The sequence below is a fragment of the Brienomyrus brachyistius genome, chromosome 9, assembly GCF_023856365.1.
Source record: "Brienomyrus brachyistius isolate T26 chromosome 9, BBRACH_0.4, whole genome shotgun sequence".
NCBI classification, from domain to species: Eukaryota; Metazoa; Chordata; class Actinopteri; order Osteoglossiformes; family Mormyridae; genus Brienomyrus; species Brienomyrus brachyistius.
In genome coordinates, this window is record NC_064541.1 from 18,221,356 (window position 1) to 18,236,905 (window position 15,550).

Consider the following 15,550-nt stretch of genomic DNA (forward strand, 5'->3'; position numbering starts at 1 on the left):
TGCTGTGATTGGATGACACGTTATTTGTTATTGTGATTATGTTATGTGGCATATGCTTGTATGTACTGTCAGCAGATCTACTGTCATTGATTAGTAACGTAAGATGTATAGTATATGTGTGCTTCACAATGTAATACATTGGAGAAAATACATTATGGAATAAAAGTGCTGATTTTCATTTTTTTTTTTTTGTGGTTTGATATTCAGGCTTAAATAATAGCAAAATGATTATTTGCAATAAAATGAATCAGGGTTTGACATTGTAATCCAAGGTCTCTTAGAGAATTTTAGAATTCTTTGTGTTTAAATTTTGCCTTCTCTATTTATCTTGTTAGTAGATGCTTCCAAATGGTTCAGGCTTCTAAATATTTTCTCAAATTGCCCAAAGAATGAAGCTGTGAGAAAGCTGGGATTTTCATGTGGCAAGTCAGCTGTACTTCTGTTTTCTTACTGAAAGCCCCTCAGTCTGCAGCAGCCACCCCTAACCCGTTAAAGCTACACTCTTTTGGGAAAACACAAACATCTGCTTTACAAATGTTGTCATTTTCCCAGCGAGATCTAAGTCCAAAAACATTTAGGCAAAACCGTTCAAGAGTCTTTTGACGATTTCAGTCAGTTTCCACAATATTTGCCTTTTTGTTTGGGGGAAACAGGCTGCCATGAAACTTATACACAATGCTGGGAAAGTTTGGTATAAATACTATAAGACAATTTAGAAATTATTATTATTTTTATTTTAATTTTTCACACTCATTAACAATTTATTTCTTTTTACTTTTTACAAAAGCCTTTAAGCAACAGTAAAATAATTATTTTATAAGAAATATACAAGGCAGGTGTGGCCACATCCAAATTTATCATCTGCATCCCTAGTCAACAGTTTGTACCGCTGGGCTGACACCATTTAAGCTGGGTACGCACTAGGCTGACACCATTTAAGCTGGGTACGCACTAGGCTGACACCATTTAAGCTGGGTACGCACTAGGCTGACAGCAAAAATTTGCACCAACCAGGGATGCATAATTTGGATGGTGGTTGATATACAGTATAACCTGAGAACTCAGTTTCTCCAACTAGCTTCAATGATGCTTCAGCATGCTCAATCAGCCAAAGCAGCGGCAACAAGGACCAACCGTGTCCGAACTGCACCGCCCACACCGGTGCGACTGCCAATCAGCAGCTCTCGCTGACGGCCTGAAGACGTTCAATGGCCAATAATCAGCTTGGTGCATTCCAGGTTTTACTGTTAGCAACTCCCACCCCTCAATTCAGGGCCTACTCAACATACCTAAATGCCCACCCCAGGATAGCATCCTGGTAACACTACTGATACAAGTACTTAAAATTTAAATAACTCTAACATCTTCACCAATGAGCCCCTTGTGGCCAGGCCACTTATGCAACCTGGCTTGTATGGGGTCATCTCTTGGGCTCCACCCTCACAACGTGAAAGCTGAGGTCAGCAGTGCTACTGGGAGGCAAGCATGGGAATGTAGAACGTTATCTCCCATAGATGTAATCCACCATGTCTTCATGCACTGTGTGAGCTCTGGAACCAGATCTATTGGTCGGGGACTGGAGACTCTCCTACTGTGGAGTTTCCCAAGGTGAATCACCTTTGGTCGTGCCAGGATGCCCAGGCTGTAAGGCGTGCAGCTGGAGATTTTCTTGGTGAACTAGAGGTTCCCTCTAGCTCTGGAGGGGAAAATTGGCTGCTGTTTGTGTATATGCATGGAACAGCAGTTTAGAATACCCAGCCTTCCTAGAGTAAAGGGATGAGGTGCTGGTAGCAGTCCCTCCTATGGTCCAGCTGGGAGATTACAATGTTCTTGTGGAGAATGATGGAGAGATTTCGAGGAATGTGATTGGGAGGAATGGTATGCTGGATCTAAACTTGAGTGGCGAATTGTTATTGGACTGCTGTGCAAGCCATGGATTGTTGGTAATGAACACTAGGTTTGAACACAAGGAAGCACATGGGTGTACCTGGCACCAGAGTGCCCACTCATATGAGCCTGTGTGTTTTGGTAAAAGGGGAAAGATATCTACTGATCAGCCCTTTGGTGGTTGAATGGATTTGTTACATTGAGAAGATGCCAGATAGGCCAGGAGGACCTAGATGGGCAGTTTGGGTTTCCTAGTAATATCTGGCTTAAGCTTCCAATGCAAGAAGAATTCAGCTCACACATCCAGATCAACTTCTCCCATGTGCCAAGTAAGTCCGGGGACATTGAGTCTGAAGGGGCCATGTTCAAGGTCTCAGTCATGGCAGGAGGGGGCAAAGAGCTAAGGCCAGACGGCAGTTGGCGCCTGTCATGGTAGTAACTTTCTGATGTTTTCAAGCAGTTTTCCTGTCTTTCCACAGATTCCCATTAGGATTCATGTCAGTCTTGGCTATTTGGGACATTTTCTTTACTCTTCCTTCCCCTGAAAGCCATTTTGTCCAGAATTTCAACATAGCTCTGGCCTTTCCCTTGATTTTTGTGTCATCTTTGTCAGTTTTCCACCCTATTTTGACATCTATATTCAGCCGCGGTCAAGCTACCTATATTAACAGGGCTGTGGTTGGCAGCTGGTGGTAGGAGTCACTGAAGAGCTCATTGACAGCTGTGAAATGGGTACAGTGATCAGGTGTTACAGAACAAAGGTTTTATGGCTATGGGTTTTTTTCTAGATCAATAAAAAAAAATTCCAAATACCGAGAGTTGCTGCAGGTTCTCGAGTTACCCAGAACCAGTGACAGGATTGTGCTACACATTTGCTTCTCAGCATGAACTGGAGAGTTTGGTTAGGGGTGAAGAATCAGGAAAAAAAAACCTCTGGAGATCAAACTTCACTCTGATAAAGACTAAGTACTCGGCTTGAATATTGACAACGTGTAGACAGACTTGAAAATTGCTGTCGATTGGCACTCCCCAAGAAATCCCAGAGAGCTGAAGGAAATCTGTTTTGAAGAATGACCATGAAAAGACCCCACCCCGATGGTGGAGACGTGTACAGACCGACTTGCAGATGCAGTCACTGCTAAAGGAGTTTCCACCAAATATTGAATTCAGGAATCTGAATACTTATGCAGTCAATATACTTCCATTCATTTCCAGTACCTGTCAGCATAAGTAATCTTTCCATTACAGATCTTCAGATGGAACATTCTCAGATTTTAACTGAGTTACTCTTGAAAAGGTATATCCAGAGGTATAAATTGTTTTCAAAAATGTGCATGCATCATTTCTCAGCTGCATTATGCTATGTGCTCAGTGCATTTACAAGATCACTTGATGTCAGGATCATAGTTGAAATCAAAATAAATAAAACATTAAACTTATAGCTTTAGAAGACATTGTTCCCTTCTGAAGGACCACTGATTCCAAAGTACATCACCAAACCCAAAGCACATGTATTTTCCATCCATGCCTCTTCCATCCGCGTATCCTGGTCAGGATCACAGTGGGATTATTTTTAACTGGCAGCTTGGTAATTGATCTTTATTGAGTTTCAGACCGAATGTGCTATAGTAAAATAATCCATTCACCCATCTTCCAATCACATATTCTGACCAAAGTTGGGGGGGGGGGGGGTGCTAGCATCTATCCCATGCAGCGATGGGCTTAAGGTTGGGGTACACTCTGAAAGAAAGCTCAGTTATTTTCAATCTTCCTTTTATTTATAATCAAATACTAGGGTCTACTATGGCATATATGCAGTAGTTAGTGTGACGGAGGGAAATGGTTATGATCCCATGCGTCTGGATGATGACTTACTCATATTTTCTCCTTTGTCCAGGCCACTCCCTGTTTCCTGCTGTTGATAATCCTGGAGCAGGTTCTAGGCTGGGCAAAGACGGGAAAGTTAGTCATCAGAGTCAACGATGGAATCACCTCTTTGTCTGCTGGCGTTATGTCCCGACTGTCAAAGTAAGTCATTTCAGTTCAGACACTAAGAATCTCATTTAAAAAAAAAAAAAAAAAAAAAACATTTGATCTTTATTCAGGCTGTGATGCAACAGCCCTGAATGTGCAGCTTCTGGCACTTAAACACCCTGATTACTTTGTCTGAATTATGAATGAATTGCTGAATATGCCTGATACTTCGAACAGCAGTCAGAGTTGAGTGATTCCAGTCCTGCGGAGTTTGAAGTCCTGCTGTGTGACAGTCCTGGTTCAGTTACCCACTGGTCTAAATATGAAACAGCAGACGAGGACCTGGGCCCATAGTGGTCTGCAGTATTTCGTAGTTACAGTAAGATATCTCTAATAAGGACAAGTCCTGAGCAGTCATTTGAAAACGAGTTTCAAAGCAGGTTTTGTGCTTCCTTTCTTGTTGACAATGAGTTTGTGGGAAGCATTTTTAATTAGTGAGATTTCTGTTTTGTGCTGTGTATTAACTGTTTTTTTTTTTTTAAAAACTAAAAGTTTTTAGGTTTTGACATATTTTACAGATTGTGACAGGTTTTATTTCATACACCGTTTTCTTAGTGTATTTTTAGAGTATTTTTCTCAGCATCTCCAACCTACAGCTTGGTTGCAGAAGGTTTACTGCTATCCGTAGTACAGTGACTTGCGAATTCTCCCAAACTGCGACAGAAAAATATTTCGAGCATATTTAATATGTCATATTCCACAGAAATGTTTCCAGCCGTTGTCGGAATAAGCCTTTTAGATGAGAATATCAAAATGAGGGTTCGTTCCGGAACCTGTATTTTAGTGTGCTTATTTTAAAACCTGCAACTTTTTTCAGAACATTGCTAGTTGTGAAAACTTACCAGTATGCATCTGATTTTATGTTTAGTGGGGCACAGCCTTAATTGCTGATCTTTTTCCCCCCCCCAAGACTCTTTGCAAAGGGTCTAGAAATATCTTGCTACATCTACGTGTGGGAAAATTATCGACTGCTGGAGCTTCCATGGGACTCCCCTTGGACGTGGTGGTTGGCCTTCCTCGGCGTTGACTTTGGATATTACTGGCTTCATCGTCTCTCCCATGGTCTGTAATTAAAGATTTTTCCTGCGCCATATTTTTACTCAAATTGTTTTGTTTTCTATCCTAAATGTCACGGACAAGTCAGGAGTTACCAATGTAGTGACCTGTTCCAAGGAGAATCTGGTCAGGTCACCTTCATCTCTGGAGTCATAGGGCATGAAATCATCGCAGCTTTTAAATTCTAGATAGAGTACTTAGATGTCATGTGTGATTCTCCATTAATATCATACTAATACGCTAATGAATTGATAATATACACAGAACAGGCAAAAAAAATGTATGCAGTGTCATCGATTTTTATTAGACCCGAGAGAATTATTATGAGTTTTATACACAAAGAAAAAATGTCAACACTTGTCTTTGATTTTGCGTTGTATCAAAGTCAAATCTCCCTGTGGTCTCCAGGTCACTGTTACCCAGATACCTCAGCCTCATTTTAGCACTGATCTCTACGTAGCCATAATTTACAAATTTTACATTTATTACAAATTCAATGGAAGATTATGTGTACTAAATGATGCTATTCATTTCCAAGTGATGTTTTCATTTTAAATGCTGAGGCCACTTGTGTTATGGTGAAATATTTCACAATTATTGCTTCCTCTGACCGCCCTTGCAATACATATTAGTTGATTCATGCACTCCTCTTCTGTCTAAAACCCAAAAATGTCTTCCTCAGGAAGGCAATGGGGGAAATCCTCTCAGTTCAAAATCTTAATCCAGTTACAGCTTCTGCTAATTCACTATAGTGCATGAATCATATAGACAGTCAACAGCTTCCTCCTGTGTGTCCCGTTTTAATATCAGCGCCTGTTCACCCTGTAAAGCACGTTAAGAAGTAATTCAGTTTTGTTATTTAATAATTTGCTGACAGATTTCTAGCGACTGTACAGGCTTATTCGTTCAGATACTCGCTCAAGCGACAATTCTATTTTGGATTTTAGCATAATTTTATTTTTCTGAACAATTCACATAATTTCTTGCCCTGTCCTGTGCTTGCTCTTAAAGTGAATAAATGATGGCAAATTTGGTGTCGGTGAGTAAAACAGGTGACTCTCATTACAAAGTATCGTCTTGTCTAGTTGCAGGTTATGTTTGGGAAAACACCAGGTGTTTAATGTGAAATGCTTAAGGGATTGGAAAATGATATTCACCAATTGTACGAGAGTGAGTGCAGGTACATAGGAATTCTTTGGTTATCAGATATAATATAAGTGAAGCAGCGATAGGGGTCAGAGCACAGGGGGGGTCGTCATTCATCCGGCCTCCTGAGGAAGCTTTTTGAGGGTGGGGGCCGTACTCATAGGCCCCCAGGATTCAAAGCGGCCGCCCTCCCGACGCGGGCACACACACTTACCCCGCAGGGCCACACAGCGCCTCAGCGAAGGCATGATTTAAGAGACCCTTAAACCTCCAATAAAAGGGCAACTTCTTTTGAGCTTCTGCTTTCTCTTAACAGCATTAGTGACGGGAGGTCAAGTGCAGATGCATAATTGGGGCTACTGACTTACCAAAAAAAAAGCAAAGCTGACCAAAATCAGCCTTAGCATCATGCTAGCAAAAAAATGTGGGAATGTGCTGTTTTTGCGTAGCGGTCAGCCGAATGGGAGTAGCCAGTTAATTTACCGTCCGTCCATCTAGGAGCTGACGGTTGTCTCTGGACGTGGGGTTTTGAAGGCCATTTATCCAGCTTATAATGTCAAAAACTGAAACGCTGTTCTGCCGTATTCCTTCTAATAACTGCAGGCATGGCTTTTACAAAAAGTATGGAAATGAATTATATTTTTCACATATTTTTTACTTGAATGTATGAATAGAGGGAGGGCCAAAACCAAAGTAAACATTAAAGATATTTAAACATTAAAAGCAGTGTCTACTAAATAATACTGCCTGGTAATGCTAGAATGATACTGATACATACTGTAATACTGGATTATGGTGGCTGGACAGAAGTGAACTTGAATAGCAGAAATAATGTGCAGCTGGCCAGATACTCAGGGATAGTATTGGTGCAAAATATGAGATTCCTCAATGAGAAGCTGCAGCTTTATTTTATATCAAAATGGATGTAAAGTGAATGGAGGTGCAATTAAAGTAATTTCAAATAGCATAAATAGAACATCAGGCAAGCATTACCTTTAAAACAATACGAATGACTGTAAAGTATGAAGGCTCAGTTTCATTAGTCGTGTGTTTTTTTACAGCTGCCCCATATTTTCCTCCTCCTAGTTGTCCCCTTAAAAGATGGTGCTCGTCGTTAAGAAATGGAAACTACAAAGCAGGCCACTGGCAGAGCGCGTTCAAAGTGAAAAAATTCTGTGCGGCCTTTATTGAGGTCGTCTTTATTGAATCGAGGGAAGGAAAACGCAGATGCAGGGCCACTGTGGGCTTACTGCCCCCGGCTTTTCAGCTCCACGTCAGAAAAACGCGGCTTTGAATGGAGGCTCATTCGATGCTCTTATAAAATGCAGTGTAATGTGATTCCTGTCTCCAGTAGTGAAACTATTAAATGTGATTATAAAGCACTATTACGTGCAATCATAATGTACTGACCTTGTGTGAGCGCTGTATACACAGAGACGAAAAATGTCATGTTTTTAGTAATCAGCAGCCAGCTTTGCTGGTAGGTATCCAGTGGAAAATGTATGAAATGCACCTCAAATATAGACAGAGCTCTGTATTCAAGGTGCAGAAGGAGGCAGGATGATGTTGAAAGGCTCACGGCTAATCGTACGAAACATCGCGTCTGGCACAAAAGAAAAACATAACTGGAAAATGTTATATTTATTGCATATGAAAACAGAATAAGTGCTTTGCAGAGCAGCCCCCTGTGCCAGCAAACATGAGAAGCAACGCATGAGGTTCTCAAGTTGCGTCGGAGTTGCTGTTTAAGTAATAAAATCATTGGATGGTCGTGGGGCCTCCGGTCGCCTCGTGTGTTTGAGTGGCTTTTAGCATGCAACTTGGCTAGCTACCTGTTATGTGCAGTGTACTGTGCACTGTACATGGGCACGTGTGTTTGTGTTAGTGTAGCAGGCCCCGCCGTTCTGGCTGCTAGCAGTTTTCCAGTGCCCGGGGCCGTTTTAGCTTAGTGCTGTTTTTTTCTTTTTCTTTATTTTTCCAGTCGCTGTGTTATTTTCCAGCAGCGTCCCTCGTTTTTCCAGCCATCTGTCCCTGCCATCCTTCTCCGCGAAGCCAGCCGCCCGCACGCGACCCGCGACTCTCCCCCCGTCGGCTTTCAGACTGCCCCAAGCTCCGCACCCTCCGCATTCTGCGTTAGCCGCTGGCCTGTCTTGGGGGGGAGGGTGTTGTCATCACACAAGGGCGGGGTTTGTGGGGAGGGTAATGCCACTCTGTTAGAGGGAAGCGATCGTATCCTTTTCTTCCTCCGTGCCAGAGCCCGGTTATGGTTGCTCCGCCTCATTGTGCCATTTGCCCCGGTGGGGGGCAAAAACATTCTATAGCTGTGGCTGTGAAAAAATAGTTTCAAATTAAAATGCCATTTTAATGTGTGCGAAGTGTTAATGTCCATATTTATAGTGACTGAAATGTCCGTAGTTACCGGGCTGTATTTGTTTCATCCGGTTAATCAAAGAAGAAGCTTATTGGTAAGAAAATCTTAGAGACCATTCCGCATTAAATATTGCGTTTATTACGGCAAAAACGATTCGTTGGTATGAAGAATGCGTGGGAATCCTGCTGAATTAGAGCCGAGTGTGAGAGATTCCCTCTGATTGGACATGCATCTGACCTCGTCTAACATGATTGGGATGTTCAAAGCCTGTGTAATTATGTGGGAGTGGCTTTGCCTAAATTGAGAAGGCGATCTTCTCAACTTACCACCTGGTAATTAATGATTTATTGATTAAGTTTTAGACTTGATTTGCTTTAGTCAAATAATCCATCCAGCCATCTCCCTAGACCCCCCCCCCCCCCCCCCCCCGCTTATCCTGCCCAGGCTCACAATGGTGCCTGGAGGCTGCTGGCATCATGTACGTGGAGCCAGTTCTTCGCGAAGCATACATGCAGAAATGTATCTTCTTTAGTAAGATAATAGTTCATAAATATGGCCTGCATTCTAAAATGGCTTGACTTTTACAAATAATAGCAAATTTACAAATAAAGCCGGATATAACCACATACAGGCAGTCTCGGGTTATGAACATCCGACTTGCGGACAGCTTACGAACAGACTGCCATAATGCATATTATATAAAAATTTTTAGATAAATACAATGGTTCGTAATAATGAAGGAAAATTTGTGTCATGAACTGGAGGTACAGTACAATACTGTAGGTAGTTACTTTTATTGTTACTGTTTTATCGTCATCATTATTACATACTGTATTATTGTTTTTCCAACATACCTACAAAATCGACTTAAAGACTGACTCAGGCAACGAATCTCATTTGTAAACTGGTGGCTCCCTGTACGGATCCCAAGAGAATGTCAGTTGATCTTATTGAATTATTTGACAATTAAGTGCCTATATTTGCCCTGATACTGAGCCGAATATTTGCCATTCCTGTCTGGTTTTATTTTTAGGATCTCAGCCTGTAAAGCTGCACCATCACTCCTGTTTTACTGCGAAATATCATCTGTTGTACCAAGAACCATGTTATACCTTGTCGCTTAAAAATAAGCTCAGCTGGTCTGTTTGATGTTCTTAATATTAATATTGATGTCCATGCGACTTAAATTGCTAAAACTTAAAAGCCTTCTACAGGCTTTGATAAGCTCTCTATTTGTTCTGTAGCATATATGATTCCAGTGTCTTCACGGACCAGTTAAGTGCAGCCAATTGAATATTAAGCATTAATTGCTTATTATCACTGTGTGGCAGTGCTACAGCACTGCATTTTGTGTTCGTAAACCTTAACGCTCATGAATATATAGCTAAAGTATGCAGGTGCTGTCTAAGCTACAGTGCACTGTCATGGGGCTTCTGCCAGCAAGAATCAAGGTCTTTTGTGTTATGTTGTTAGTTTGTTATATTGTTATATAACCAAAGCTTTTGGGCCATGAAAACACGTCCGGCTTGATTCAACAAATCAGTAAGATGGTCGCTGCCGTATGAGACAAAAGCCATTTAAAAATTTTTTTTTTTTTAAAAAACAACCTCACTGACCATCTTCAGGCTGTTGTGCAGGTCCTGAGAGGGTAAGAGCCACGTGGTTGGGGGAACTTAAAAAAAAAAGTCATTCAAGCATCCCATAGAGTCCTATACAGGTATTTCGAGTGACTGATACCAAATAAAATCAACACCCACAGCACATGTCCTAACATTTCCGAAAATAGGTATTAAGCACCTTAAACAAGCTTGGATAAATTAGGAAGGTGTTCTGGGCTGTAGGTGCTTAGTCATGCCTCTGCGTGCGTCAGGGTACGGCCTGCCTGATCGCCGCTAAGGGGGCAGGTTTTGAGAAGCGTAACAGGTGGCCCCACGGAGGCCGGAACGGCCATAAATGCTGTGTCGGACCCCAGCATGGCCATGAGCCTGACTCACTCTCCTCGCTGTGATCCTGCCGTTTATAGAATGTTACGCTCTTTCGCTTTTATCATTGTGGGGGGGGGGCTTGGAGGCCGCTGGAGCATTGAGGCGGATCCCCGTGTGTGGGCGGCTTTGCTCGTCCGTGGCTCCCCGTCACAGTCCGTTTGGTCCCTAGTGTCCCGGGACTTGATGCCGTTATGAGTCATGCCCACATGTCGTTATGTGCTGCTATTATCAGTATCGGCCCGCATGCTACGTTATATACGTATTAAATTTTATGTCTTTACTGTATTTAGAAGTGGTGTGAAGAGTACGTGACTATTTAAAGTGTGCAAGTAATACTTGTTTTGAAATTATGTATGTGTTAATAAGCCTTGGGTGTGAAGCATAACATTCTGTCTACACTCCTGTAGCTAGTATACGTTTAAAGTATAGTCATTCAGTAATGAGCATTTAAGTGGAATAACATTTGCCTGTAACAGTTTCAGTGTCCAGTTACTTAAACTCAGCAATATGACGAACATCCAAGAGGGGAAAAACATCATTATTTTGGTGAAAGTAAGGGCCAAGTCTTTTCTTGGTTACAGACCTTCGTACAAAAACAAAGAAAGACATTTTGAGGCTTTGTAGTGTGTCACAGGATGTAGATTTTGATAGCATTGTTAGAAACGGAAACCCCTAACTAATTCCTAACCAGTTGGGTTAAATAAATCGTAGATGGTTAAACTTGGGTCTTTGTTCGGTTTGGTTTTGTGCAGACCTGGACGTGGCACAGTGGGTTGTGTCTCTGGTGCCTCTCTCTTCCGAACGCCCCGTGCCGAGCCGGCGGGTGCGGCTGAGACAAACAGATCGCGTCCATGCCGCCGAAAGCAGTCCCAGCGGACCCCGCGGCTGGATGTTATTGTTTTAAGAAGAGATCCTCGGCTGATGTGGCGACGTTAACCCTGACCGTGGGGGCTTCATAAATCTTGGCCCTGACTGGAAGTTCCTGGCCGCGCAGGTTGGAGGGCGTACAAAAGAATCAGAGCGGTCAGGATGTGGAGGCTCAGAGCAGCACAACAGGGGGGCCTTTGGGACCCTGCAATAATATCAACAATGGCCAACTATCTGCTGTGGCGTGGTCTGCTGGAGCCGGGGCCTGTACGCGCTCGCGCCGCGGGAACCGCAGTGATCTCACCCTCCTCCTCTGATCCCACAGGCTTGGATTCTACTGCCCTCATGTGCTCTACTTGCTTAAAAGAGCCCTGTCACGGGTCTGAGTCCTCGGTGATCCACCTTCGGCTGACAGCTGGAACTGTTGCTTCGCACTGGCACTCACATGCTCCCGTTTAGCAGCATCTAGCCGTCCCAAGGCCACAGACTGCTCACCCTGGGTTTTCAGAGTTTCTCCCTTAAGCTCTCAAGGTCACCTGTGAAGGCAGTAAATCCTTGGGTTCGAGACTGAAGGGCGACCTTTGATATTTGCGGTGTTGACCGAGTGATATAGAAAAAAATAACAAATGATGAAAAGAAAATGAATGATGCAAAAAATTTGAAGAATGAAGGTGACGCTGGCCTGATGTGGAACTAGTTTTTGCAAATCGATGCTAATAAAGTAAAGTTTTATTGTGCAGCGCTAATTAATACGGACAGTGACTCATGTAAAAGGCTGTTTTTAATGCAGTAGTGCCACCTGTGAAACATTCCTAAATCACACCTGCACATCCTGGGGTTTGTAAGACAAGCATATTACACCATGTAGTGTTGCACAGAATAGTTTAACCTTTATTGATGTTGAACATCACTGTGTAGTTCGTTCTGCTGTCTCACGCCTTTAGGGTTGGGCATTTGCATTCTGCTTTTTCTCTGAATGTTTGCAGTTCGCATGTTTTCTTTGTACGTTCCCTCTTGTTACCCTGTGCTCCTCCCACAGCCCAAAGAAGCGGTGAAGCTAATTGGTGGCTGGGAATGGGTGGTGTTAAGCTGACGCCATTGACTGAAGTACGCATAAATGAAGCGGCGGCCATTTTACCAGGGAACGAGTAAATTAGAGCAGCAAGAAATACGCGAATCTGAGTTTCATTTGTATACCTTCTGTTCATAAAAATCAACGTAAAGAAACAGAAGAACTATCGGAAAGGTGACGGAAAGCTTGGCTAAAAGGAATTGAACTTGCTGTCAAGAAGGGGCACATTCTTAGCCTTTTGTTACAGGCAGAGCTAAATATAGTTAAATAGTCCGTATTTATTCACCTTTGTGTACTCTTGTTTGAATGAAAACAAATCACATGTGATTTGTGATGCTTCGAGTGATTGTATTTTATGTATTTAAATTGTTTAAAATACTTAATAAAATGTCACCAGACTTAAAGTTTTTAAATGATTTATTTATCATTTAAAAATTAATTATAGCCTATCACCATCTTTGACAGTAATCTAGTGAACGAAGCTACGTTGGAGATCTGTACGTATTGTAAAGTATGGAGTGAAATAGACTTATATTGCTGACTGAATGTCAGTATAGGGCAGAAAAATACAGCGATTGTGCCTCATTCCGCGTGTATTTAGACTTTGTGTGGTTGATTATTTCCTTCAAATGTTATGAAGAAATGGCTCAGTCCCCTTCGCCTGAACAAAATGCAGCTTTTTACGGTCCTGAGCACTTGCTATAAATTTTCTTTAACACTGAAAAGAAACATCAAACTTTCTGCATCTCAGGAATGACATTTTCAGCATTCCCTGGTAAAATGGCTGCCACGCAGAAATCGTGATGTGATTCACATGTAGCTTAATACAACCGATTGCCTATGGAGTACGACATATGTGTGTGTATGGGCCCTGCGATGAACTGACATCTCATCTAGGGTTAACCCCAATCTGGAAACCCGGAATAAAATAAGCTGTTAGAGGATGGATGAGTGATGAATTTTTCGATTCTAAAGAAATGATGATATTGTACCCAGCAGTCATATCAAAATTATCTAGTATATACAAAGGGTTTATGTCTGCCAGTAATGTTTGCATGTAATGATACAGTAGCAGAATGTTTAAATGGTGATCTGCGCTTATGTTGCATTATTGTTCATGCATAAATAAATAAAATCTCGTGCTGCACAGCAGGAAAAGCATCCCCACATATATTGTGGAAGCGCTGATACAAATAATTGCGGTGGCTTTAAAAGGCTTATTGGAAATGTTGAGCTTACAGCAAATACCCCCCGTTTCAGTGGGTAGGAGAGGAAACATGACCATTTAAGCAAACACTTGGAGTGTGATTCAGTATTGAAGCGCTGCTGACCTCTCAGTACGGGGTGTGTTGTTTTGGTTCGCCATACTCAGTGGCAACGTTTAAATGTCGACAGCTACTTTTATCATAAACACGAGGGCGCAGGGATGTAAATGTGGGCAAAAGCTCCCTCCGTTCCTATCCAAGGAACCGACACAATCTGCTGCCCTGACATTAAATGGCTTGTCCACTTTGCCGGGGCATGGTCCTTGTTTGAGTTGGCTCCTTGTGAGGACTTTGTCCTGCAAGAACCAAACGCCTTTGCAGGCTGTTTATAATATGAACGGCAGGGTGACTGGCTACTCGGTAGATTACTGGTATGTGCCTCTAAGGAAAGTACAAATTAACAATTAGGCTAAACTTGGCTTTTTCTTATTCTTTGCTGAACCAAAGCTGTTTACCAGCTATCATTGTCTGTTCAAAGTTCAGAAATAGAAAAAAAAAGTTTTAATATCAACATTATCTTTAGGGATTCACAGCATCAAGTCTGTTTTTAAACAGTTGGCTGATTTGAATCCCGTTTTCCATATATCAAAGTTACAAAAGTCACTCAATATACCGGGGAAGTTTTCAAGAAAATTTCAGTGGATTTTGTGAGTTTTGGCAAATGTAACAAACGTTATTTGAGTGAGTTTTGGTCCCTAATACTGTGACATCACGAAGTCTGATACAGGTCATTAGTGTAGTCTCAAAAATAACAAAAAATGGACTTTCGTTATTCAATGAGTTTAACTGCAATGACAGGTAGTACTGCTGTGCCATGTCTTGCCGCAAACACAATCTGTGTGGTCACTTCATACTACATGAATGGAAAGTTTGTGCTCATGCAGTCGCCTTGCGCTATTTCAATGCTCCCATCCTTTTTCCGGTGAAGGAAGGGTGCACAGTCTGCAAGCCTTGGCGTCCACACTTTGTGGGAAAAGGTTTTCTGTGGTAGGGGTTCTCACCATTAAAGAGCTTCCCATCTGAAGGCCGGCCGCCAAACTATGTGGCGTCCCGCTGAGCTGGAGGAGGGAGGACATGGGTTGCAGTGAAGCCTAGCGGTTCATGCTTCCTACCAGTGACACTCCGCATCAATCTTACGCCTCGCTGTCCAGAAACTGGAAGAGGGATTGCAGAATCAAACAATGGCTGAATTATCTGCCTGGTGTCTGTGTGTGTGTGTGTCTGTGTGTGTGTGTGTGTGTGTGTGTGTGTCTGTGTGTGTGTGTGTGTGTGTGTGCGTGTGTGTGTGTGTGTGTGTGTGTGTGTGTGTGTGCATGTGTGTGTGTGTGTGTGTGTGTGTGTGTGCGTGTGTGTGTGTGTGTGTGTGTGTGTGTTTTTATGGGGCAGTTATTTCGTTCACGTGTGAGATTTGACAGAAGGAATTGTAAAAGTCCACATAAACGTCTTTGAGATATCGAATACTAAGCCTTTTAGGTTTTTTAAAAACTTTATAATGACCTTCTGACCTTAAAAGCTTACCAGATGACAAGGTTGGTTTTCTCTGGTTTTTACGCTTCTCGGGTGAGGTTTTTTGAAGTCAATTTCAGCTTGTTTTTTTAATACATTTATCGTATTTTTTTACAATATCGTAATGATAAGAGTATCAATTTTGTTCAAAATGTCTCATTCCTCTGAACTACTGGTGGTTGGTCTGAGTTGCCATAGCAAAGTCCGTTCGCCCGATCTGAGGGTTTCCTCTCAGCAAAGCGTAACATCGGGGTCAAACCACCAGCTTTGGGGGATCCCGTTCTCCGTCTCAGGCCAATCAAAAGGAAACCACCAAACAAGGCACTAGAGAGCATGAGGTGGACTGTGTGCACTGCGCTTT

General features: G+C 42.3%; 1 protein-coding gene across 1 annotated transcript in view; it reads left to right on the plus strand.

The window, feature by feature from the left end:
* agmo (alkylglycerol monooxygenase) overlaps nt 1-15,550 on the plus strand; it is a 41,411-nt gene that overhangs the window by 1,373 nt on the left and 24,488 nt on the right. Inside the window, exons 2-3 of the mRNA XM_049026999.1 lie at nt 3,785-3,915; nt 4,832-4,983. Of these exons, the coding sequence (XP_048882956.1) occupies nt 3,785-3,915; nt 4,832-4,983 (283 nt within the window). The remainder of the gene's footprint in view (nt 1-3,784; nt 3,916-4,831; nt 4,984-15,550) is intronic.